Source organism: Acomys minous (genome assembly GCF_964271855.1).
Source record: "Acomys minous genome assembly, chromosome: 12".
Classification (NCBI taxonomy): domain Eukaryota; kingdom Metazoa; phylum Chordata; class Mammalia; order Rodentia; family Muridae; genus Acomys; species Acomys minous.
Genome location: NC_140493.1, coordinates 78569580 through 78578914, shown reverse-complemented (window position 1 = coordinate 78578914; position 9335 = coordinate 78569580). Strand labels below are relative to the sequence as shown.

General features: G+C 56.8%; 1 protein-coding gene across 1 annotated transcript; it reads right to left on the bottom strand.

Annotated features, from left to right (window-relative positions):
• Positions 1-626: 626 nt before the first annotated feature.
• Positions 627-9063, bottom strand: TBX2 (T-box transcription factor 2). Its single transcript, XM_084803277.1, has 7 exons — positions 8380-9063; positions 7023-7290; positions 5854-6000; positions 4633-4709; positions 4356-4519; positions 3278-3915; positions 627-1198 (listed from the first exon to the last, which is right to left on the bottom strand). Exons 1-7 carry the CDS (start codon positions 8772-8774, stop codon positions 746-748), a joined length of 2142 nt encoding a protein of 713 aa, XP_084659403.1. The 5' UTR covers positions 8775-9063; the 3' UTR covers positions 627-745.
• Between the last annotated feature and the right edge of the window lie 272 nt (positions 9064-9335).

Here is a 9335-nt window from a genome sequence, read left to right as displayed (position 1 = left end):
CTTCCCCTCCCCCCAGCAGCCGAGGATCCTGGGGCCCTGTACAATAATAGATGCTCGTGTAAAATGAAAAAAAAATTAAATGCTATGAGTTAATCTCTAAATATATGTACACAGAAATGTACACCTTCGAATAAATTAATACGAATTTGTATCTTCTGGGAACCTTAAAGCTTATTTACACAAATTACCATTTATTTCATAAATATCTTTTGCCCCCTGGGGACTCAAAGCAGAAGTGCAACTTCCCCCGCTGACCCAGGAGAAGGGGTGGGACCGGCGCCTGCCTCTTGTAGGGTACAGGTGGGAAGACCAAATGGACAGGACTCTCCTAACTCAAGTCTACACTGACTTCAGGCTCCTCTGATCCCAGCATCCTCCACTTCCAGGCCCAAGGCCAGGGATCGTGAGATGCTTTACGAAGATGCTTTACACCGCTGCCTTATGCGTGTTGTGGCCTCCAAAGGGACCGCTGGGCTCGGAAAGAAAGGGGTGCCCTCGTAGTTGACTCTCAAGCATATCTGGATCAAATCCAGGGGCTCCGGAGTGACTGTGTTCCGGGTTGAGACCCCAGGGAAGCAGCCCACACCCCAGACCTGCCACGAGAGGCTCTGTTCTGACCGCCGAAGCCTGCTTTTCCTCCTTTATTTAAATAAATACCCATTCTGTGCTGTACACGTCCCAAGCAGTCGAGGCAGACAGCCCAGCCCGGGAGGGTCGTGTGGCAGCCCAGCAGCCAAGCAGGCCCTCACTTGGGCGACTCCCGGCCTGGGGAGAGGGCTCGCTGGCTCTCCAGCCCACTCACCAGTCTCTGGATGCTTTGCAGTTCACTGGCCGCCTCTTTGGCTGAGCCACTGGGCGATAGGGCCCCGCGGGATGGGCCCCCCACTTTTCGGAGAGCCAGCTCAGGCAGTGGACTGGGTTCACGGCTATTTCCACCCGCAGCCTTGGAGCCCTCCGCCGCCAGCCCGGTGGTAAGGAGGCTAGTGCTAGGTGGGATGGTGACAGGGATCTGGTAGGGGCTGAAGCGCAAGCGGGGCCGGGCACTGCCCAGAAATGGGCTCCGTGATAGGGAACCAGCAGCGGCCGCGGCGGCAGCTGCAGCGCTGGTGGCGGGCAAAGCGGAGGCGGCGGCGGCCGCTGCTGCCATGTAAGTGTAGGGGTAGGGGAAGAGGCCTCCGAAAGTGGGCATTGGGATTCCCTGGAAGAAACAGAAGGAAAAAGGGGTTAGCCATCTATCTTCAGTGTCTTCAGCCTGAGTACAATTTGATACTCCTTGCCCTACTACTCATTTAGGCTATAAAACCAGAATTCGCAAACTATAAAATCACGGGCTCACAGGTGAGCTGAGCCAGCGGGCCAGGGCCAAAGCCAGTGAGTGTGTCCATCACCTAAGGCGAGAGGCAAAGGCCTGGAGTCGCCCTGCTCTGAGCTGGTTGGTATGGTAAGGGTAAGAGAGTAAGCATCAACTGGCTGAACTAGTACGGACAAAGGCCGGGAGGGAAGAAACGGAGCAGGCAGGGGTCCAGGTGGCAAGCAGGCAGCAGAGACTGCCATGTGAGGTCCTGGGTATCTACAACAGTGATTTTTCCATGCCTTCTGTCTGCAGGTTCCAAGTTGCTGCAAGAACACAGGCTCGGAAGGCAGGATAATCAAGTCGCTTGGCTGCTTGGGTGTCCAAGGGTCTCTTGCCTCCGCCAGGATAGGACACAAGTGCCAACCGGTTCATGAACTGGCCTGAAGGTTTGACAAAGAACCTGGCAGCAGCTCTGTGGCGGCTGAGGACGGGATGCACTCTTTGCTGGTGGACAGCAGAGCAGCTAGGAAGCCCTGGACACAGGCCACTCATTCTAGGAGCCCCAGTTTGAGATGATCTGACCTCTGAGATAATGTCTTATGTCCCAGGGTGTGTGCCTGTTGGAGTGGGTGACAGGGGGCTGACAGTCCTAGAAACTGAGAAAGCCCAAGTCCTGGTTCAAAGAGGGAGAAAGCAAGAAGCAGTTCAGCTTGTAGGTATGAATGGAAGGGTACGAGCCCCACTGTTTATGTCAGACCTGGCATCTCAGGTTGGGAGAAGGGGATGGAAACTTTGAATTTTCCAGACGCGGCTTTACCTGACATACAGCTCTGGCCTTACCCCATAACAGCTAGACCAATTGATTTCTCATGAGCTCTGAGGTACTCTCTCCCTGGGTTTGTGCCTACTGACCAGTTGTGTCCAGAAGCCCTCGCTTCCCCAAAGCCTCCATTATGACCAGAGTTTTTTGGGAGAGGAGATATTCCTATCCACAGAAAACAGGAGTTCAGATCAACCTTCCAGCCCAGAGTCATGTACCCCAATGATAAGCTCTGTTCAAAACTCATTTCATTGTCACCCACCCCCCCACCCCCCACACATACACACTTTACCCATATTCGATTCTGAACCAGAGCCATTTTCTCAAAAACCTAAACTCCTGTTTTCCTCCCCTGGAGATAAGATCTCAAGGGTTCAATTTGCCAGAAACCTCAGAGGGAAGAAACTGACTGAGGAGATTCCAAATCTTTCCTCAGGGAATATTCCACCCAAGTAACTAAAGAGGTTGCTCTGCGCATCCGATCTCCTTATTATGCCGCTGGCCACATTTTCATAAACTCTCCCTTGGGAACTCAGAATTTCAGCAGGAGGTTGTAGGGCAGCTAAGCCCCCTTCCCTGGAGGTGACTGGAGAGTCAGGGGAAACAGAGAGGGGCAAAGACCGGCCCTGTTACTTGTCAGGACAGGCGACTTCCTAGAGGACCTTAGAGGGGCCAGGAATATCTGGGAGGTGAGTCATTTGGTACTCAACTGTCCAGAAAATAACGCAAAATTCCCTCCTTCGTTCGTCCAGCCTACAGAGTCTTCTCAGAGGCAATTGTGAGGTAAAGATATTCTTTCTCAAAAGTTTTCTAGGGTCAGAAAAGTGATCCCTATAAAACCCAGGCGCAATCCTAGTTGTTCTTCAGAAGAGTTTTAAGGGGTGCTCTCTTATCCCTTTGCTGAGGGTTATAGAGGAGGAAACTGGTCCAGAGAGGACCAGGGATTTTCCTAAGCTCAGAGAGGGTTCAGAAGCAGCGTCCTGGTTAGACCATAGGCAGGCGTTCAAGTTTTAACTTTTCAGAACTTAGATGGCTTTTCTGTAGCCGAGATTTAGTCTCTCAGAGGGTCTGAGAACCTATAACATCTCTTAAGCTCTCAGCCCATCTCAGCCACCAACAAGCTGCGCCTCCCTCCTTTGGCTGCAGGCAATCACAGGCCTTACCTGAGATGCCAGCATGTGCTGGGAGAGGTGGAACGGGAAGGGCGCCGCGGTACTTGCGGCGCTGGCTGCGGGGCCCAGCCCGCCTGCGTCCAGCCCCGCCGCGGTTCCAGGCCCGGCGCCTCCACTATTGCCACCGCCGCCAGCCACCGAGGCTAGCAAATGACCCATGCCCATGGCGGAGAAGGCTCCGGGTCCCATCGCGAATTGTCCTGGGTGCAGGAAGAGGGGCTGGCCAGCTCCCAGCGGCCCAAAGAACTGCTGCCCGTGCAGGTGGCTGGAGAAGGCTAGGCCGGGCAGGTGGCCCGCACCCAAGGGGGACGCACTGTCTGTCTGCACCACCAGCGGCGCCAGGCTGGGCTCTTTGCCCTCTCCCACGTCCTTGCGCCCCTCGTCCTTCCTCCGGGCCTCGGCGCGCTCCTTCTCCAGGCTCCTCAGGCTAAACGGGCCGTCCCCACCGCCTTCGGTCGGATCCTTGCTGCTCCTCTCCGGGCTGCGCCGCTCCCGGGAGCGTTCGGGTTCGGTCAAGCGAGCAGGGCTGGCGTCCTGCGTAGGGCTGCGGCCCAGGGACGCTGCGGCGCGCTCCTCGCCCGGGCGCTCGGGCTCAGGGTCGCTGTCGGCTGCGCACGGCTTCTCCTCGGCTACGGAAGGGGACAGGGGCGGGGTAGGGGGCGGGGGTGAGACACGCGGATTACTCGGACGCAGCCGGGTCGCGGACACTTTAGACAGACCAGCCTTTGGGAAGGTCAAGTTGGGAGAGCTTCTAGGGGGCAGCTGCAGGTCACATAAATGCAAGACCCCATTCTTACACCGGAAGAAAACGAGCCCGGAAGGAGAAAGCTTATTTCCAACCACATATGCCACAAGAGGCCCAGCTCCGAATGTCCAGGCTGCCAGGGACAATCTTTACATGGGAGTACCAGATTGAAAGTTCTAGTCACATTCTAGTAACTTTTATTTAGGCCTTTAAGATTAGTTGATCACTGAGCAAAAGACTAGCTTTAAGGAGCAACCTAAAGGGACAATTCCTTGGTGTCGCTTCCCCTCCCCCAGCTCGTCTCGAATCTACTCTGCGGCTCACCTCGGGCCCGGTGTAGGCGCAGGGGACTGGGCGCTGCGTTGGGGGAAGGCGGTGGTTCACGCGCAGGCGGAGGGTCGCAGGACGAGGCGTCGGATTCAGCGCCGTCACGCTCCGGCTTGCAGTGCCCTTCGTACAAGCGGAGAGTCGGCAGCGTTAGCTGCTTCCTAGGGAAAGCAGAGGGAGCAGTGAGCCGCCATCGCTCCAGCCCTGCTTCCTGGGGGCGGGGGGGGGGGCGGGGGGGTACGCACCACAGGCCACGGGGCGGCTCATCGCTCACCTTTTCTCCCGACGGCCGTTCCCGGTGTCCCGGAAGCCCTTGGCAAACGGGTTGTTGTCGATCTTCAGCTGTGTAATCTGCGGGACCGAGGAAGCGGGGCTAAGTCAAGACTTGGCTCTTCCAGCCTGGCCAGGGGCACCCCGAGGTCAGCGGCTACTGGCTACGGCTACGGAGTACAGAGCCAGGATTGGGGGTGGGGTCCGGGACGTGCCACCCTCCAGGGACAGTTCCCAGGCAGGTGAGGCCGGCAGGCAGGGATCTAGGAAAGTGACTGGATCTCTGCAACTCCAAAAAGCCTTATTCTAGAAATAATCCCTCAACACGCACACACAGGCCCAAGCAAACAAACAGCCTCACGTAGTCACTCAGGTTAAACGATTCGGCACCTGAGCACAGACAAACACAGTGCCCGCACCCCCAGGTCCGCAGGTCCAGGCAGAGACAAATCATTGCACTCACAGGCCCAGAAGAACAAGTTTACAAAAAATAAAAATAAGCCAACAAAGTGCCTATAAAATCCAACGAATTCACTTGCTTCCACGTATAGCCAAGGCTCTCCAATACAGTGCGCCTTGCCAGGCAGACCCGTGTTTACAGAGACACAACCAAAGACACTGGGCCCTCTCAATTTGATCCACGGTGATCTATGAGGGCGCAGACAAGTAGAAAAAGCTCTTTTCACCCGAAGGAGAATTCTCTCAGCCTCTCCCAAAAGGCCTTGGGCCTGGGATGGACCCAGACAAGTGGCTTAGAGGAGCTCGCCAGGGCTGTGCCACCTGTCCCAGTTTTTGGCTCCCTTGGAGAGTAAAAATTGGACCCTGAGTTCCTAGCATCTGTAGAGCTTGGGCAGATTGCCCCAGGCGCCCTCTTTTCATTTAGATTCACAGTCCTGAGCCAAGAAATGAACGAATAAAATGTAAAAATGTCAGCGGGAGCCTGAATCTCTACTAATTGCTAAGTAAACATCTCCACTCCAACTCCGGCCCAGCTGTTTGAGTGCCTGGGGGAGTGTGTGTGTGTGTGTGTCTGTGTGTCTGTGTGGGTATGAGAGGGAGCCCAGGGGGATTTATGTGGGTGCTGCTCATGCGAATCTGAGTGGGTGGTGAGTTCTTCAAGCTCTCTGCGGTGCTGCTGCTATGGGGTGGGTTTCAATGGAGAGGGCTTGGAGCCTGTAAATGTTGAGGGATAGAGGGGGCCAAGTCCACTTCCTGCCCGGCACACCTTGTCATTCTGGTAGGCAGTGACAGCGATGAAGTCGGTCTCTGGGAAGACGTAGGTGCGGAAGGTGCTGTAAGGGAGCTTCAAGATGTCATTGGCTCGGACGATGTGGAAGCGAGGCTGGTACTTGTGCATGGAGTTCAGGATCGTCTGTGAAGAGTGTGAGGTTCAGCCAGCAGTTCCCTGCCTGTGTCCTAAACCTTTTTTTGCTATTGGGGTCTGAATCTCTCTCTCTCTCTCTCTCTCTCTCTCTCTCTCTCTCTCTCTCTCTCCCTCCCTCCCTCCTTCCCTCCCTCCCTCCACCTGTACTTCATTTTTTATTTTTCTCATGCTTTTGCTTTTTTTTCTCTTTTTTCACAGCTCTTGTCTTTCCATCACACCCCCCAGTTAGAAAAAAAAAAAAAAGAAACAAAACAGAAACAACTAAAACCCAACTCCATTCTTTGACTTCGCTTTTCCCTGGCATTAGTGAGCCCCTGAAATACCCAGGAAGGAGAGGTTTGTGTGGGTGTGTGTGTGGGTGCCCACAGGCTGCCTGTAGTGCAATAGAAGTCTCCATTTGCCCAGCAAACCCTCCATCATTTGCTGGGACCTTGGCTCAGGCAGAAATGGAGGCTTCCTCATACTTTCCCTTGCCTTATCGGACATCTGCCTTAATGGAGGGAAAAGATCTCCAGAAGGCTGGAGGAAAGGGGGTTTCGTTTCTGGATTCCCTAGCCTTCGCTGCGGGCTAAAGCATGATTATCTAGGGTTAGCTGCGGGAGTAAGTTGCGGCAGGTTTTCTAAGCCCTGTCTACAAGCCCATAGCAGGGTGACCTCCACAGAAACCTGGGCTACTTGACCAACACCTGGCAGCACCCGCCTCAGTCTTTACTCTAGAAAGAGCTCTCAAAATCCTGATGGAAAGGAACTGAGGTTGAAAGTAGCCTGGAGCTCCCCACCTCCCCATCCCCAAAGCTATGGGAATGCTCCTCCAAAGGCTTGCAGACTAAGGCTTTGGAAGCCCGGCCCAGCTTACCTGGGCCACAGGGCAGTGACCTAGGCAGTGGCACTCTAGGGGGTCCGGACTGCTGCTCCCTTCTGGAAATCCTCTAGCCTCCCTCTACTTACTCAACTGCAGCTGACTGCACCCAGGCTCTAAACCCCTTGCCTGCCGCTCTGCCCACACTCACAAAGCCATGCTTGTCCGAAATGTTGTTGGTCAGCTTCAGCTTGTGGAAAGCCACGGGCTTGGCCATCCACTGCTCGCCCGTGGCCGGACTGTCCGGGTGGATGTACATGCGCTTAGGCATCTCCGGGTCGGCTTTGCCTGCCACCATCCACCGTGAGTTGTGAAACTTATATCGGCAGTCATCCGCAGCCACAATGTCCATCAGCAGGATGTACTTGGCCTTCTTGTCCAGGCCGCTGACTCGCACCTTGAAGGGGGGGAACATCCGCCTCGGAGGGAGGGAAGGGGGACACGCCATTGGGACCCGGCTCTTCTTTGCCCCTTTACTTTCCTGATGGCGGGACACCCCGGCCTGAAGTTTCCCCACCTAGGCTTGTCATTGGGTTCTTTACATTGTGCGGTGCTCTTAGCGCTACCAAAATGCCCGACCTGCGGTTGTTACTCCCAAGGCGGCTCATTTCTGCTGGCCAGACCCTGCTTTGTAAAGCGTTGGGTTAGTGTTGCACTCAGGTCTTGGGGACTTCTTCTCTACTCTCATCTGAGGCGAAGGCTGATGCTTAGAAAAGGAAACTAGGCCCTTCACAAATACCCTGGTTTTTTTTTTTTTTCTGAACTGCCCTGAAATTCGTTCAGAGGAAATAAACTCTTAGGACAGGGCTTGTAGGAATAAACTGCCAAGGCCTCTGTTTGGGGGGTGGGGAACGATTTAGAGCCTTATCAGGGATCCTGAGCCTGGATTTTCGGGTGAACAGGGTTGAACCTGAGGCCTGGACTCTCAGAGGCTAAAATATTGGGAGGATTGGGGACTGTGTTTTTCTTCTGGCTTAAAGGCCCCAGGATGTGGCTAGTCCTGAGCTCCAAGTTCCTAGGACAAGCAAGACTTTCTCCAGGGCCTAGCTGCAGGCTCAACAGCTTGCTGCCAGAACCTAGGGTTCGGCCTGGAGCTAGCAGGAGACCGCCTGATAGTCGCACTATGGTCTCCGGGAATCCGAGCAGAGAATCCAGGGAAGGTTCCTTCTCTTAGAACTCCGAGGCCCACCGGGAGACAGAAAAGCGAGGCCACAACAGGCAGAGGAGAACCGCCAGGGCCGAGCCACCGGGGCTTTGAGACTCAGAACGGTTGGGGCTATTCTTTAGGAGAGTGTTTTCGTTTTATTTCAATCGAAAGATGTTTGCTTTTCTTTTCCTTTTTAATTCGCTCCGGTGCCAAACGAAAAAAGTCAGCTTGCTTGTCTATGGGGAGGAACGTGGCGCCAAGGCCGGAGCGGGTGAGCCGAGAGCACCAGCCCGGTGCTGGTGGGTACTGTCTGGGTCCCCCATCCCGCCTGCCCGCCCCCTGGGCCTACCGGCCGCCCTACCTCCCGGACTTGGTGATGACCATCTCGGTGCCCAGCTTGTGGAACTGGTCCCACAGCTCCTTGGCCTCCAGCGTCACCTTGGGGTCGTCCTCCACCTCGTCCTCGGGTTCCAGGCTCTTGAGCGAGCGCAGATGTGCGGCGGGCGGGTGCGGGCCGAGTGCCGAGACGTGCAGCCCCGCCTCGGCCGCTGCCGCTGCTGCTGCCGCTGCTGCCGCCGCCCCCGCCAGGCCCGGGTCGGGCAGAGGCTTGGCCAGCGCGCCGGGCGGCAGCGCTAGCGCCGGGAAGAAGGAGGGCTGCGCTGCCGCCAGGAAGGCGGACATGGGGAAGTCGGCGGGCCGTGGCGCGTGGAACGGGTGGTAAGCCATGGCGCTGGCTGCCAGCGCCGGCTCTCTCATCGGGACATCCGGCCCAGGCACCCGGGGGCCGGGGCCGGGGCCGGGGGCGCGCGGCTCGGACCCCCGGCCCGGGCGGCGGCGCGCGCGGAGGACGGACGGCCCGGGCGGCAGGCGCGGCAGCGGCTTCTCCGGGCTCCCCGTCCCGCGCACCTCAAGGGGCGCGGGGCTCTGGACGCGGGGGCGGAGGGGGCTCTGCGCGGGGCTGGGCTGGGCTGGGCTGTCCTGGCCGGCTCCGGCGCCGGGGACCACGCGCGACTGGTTAGATCTTGTCCTGATCTCTGGAAAACTGTGACTATCTCACATGTCCTGCCCTGCTCGGATCCCCTGCGCTAACGAGCCAGGCCCCCCTTGATTGCTGATTTTACGCTTTTTGGACCAATTGTGGGTCTCCGGGGGCGGGGTTTTGACAGCTCAGGCCAAGCTCTGGACGGGAGGGGGGGCCAAGGAGAAGGTGTCGGAAGCCTCAGCAGTAAGAAAACATGTCAACAGAATAAAATATTAACCAATGACGGGCCAGCGGGCCCCGAGACCCCTCCCCCTGGCCTGGCCCCCACCTAGTCG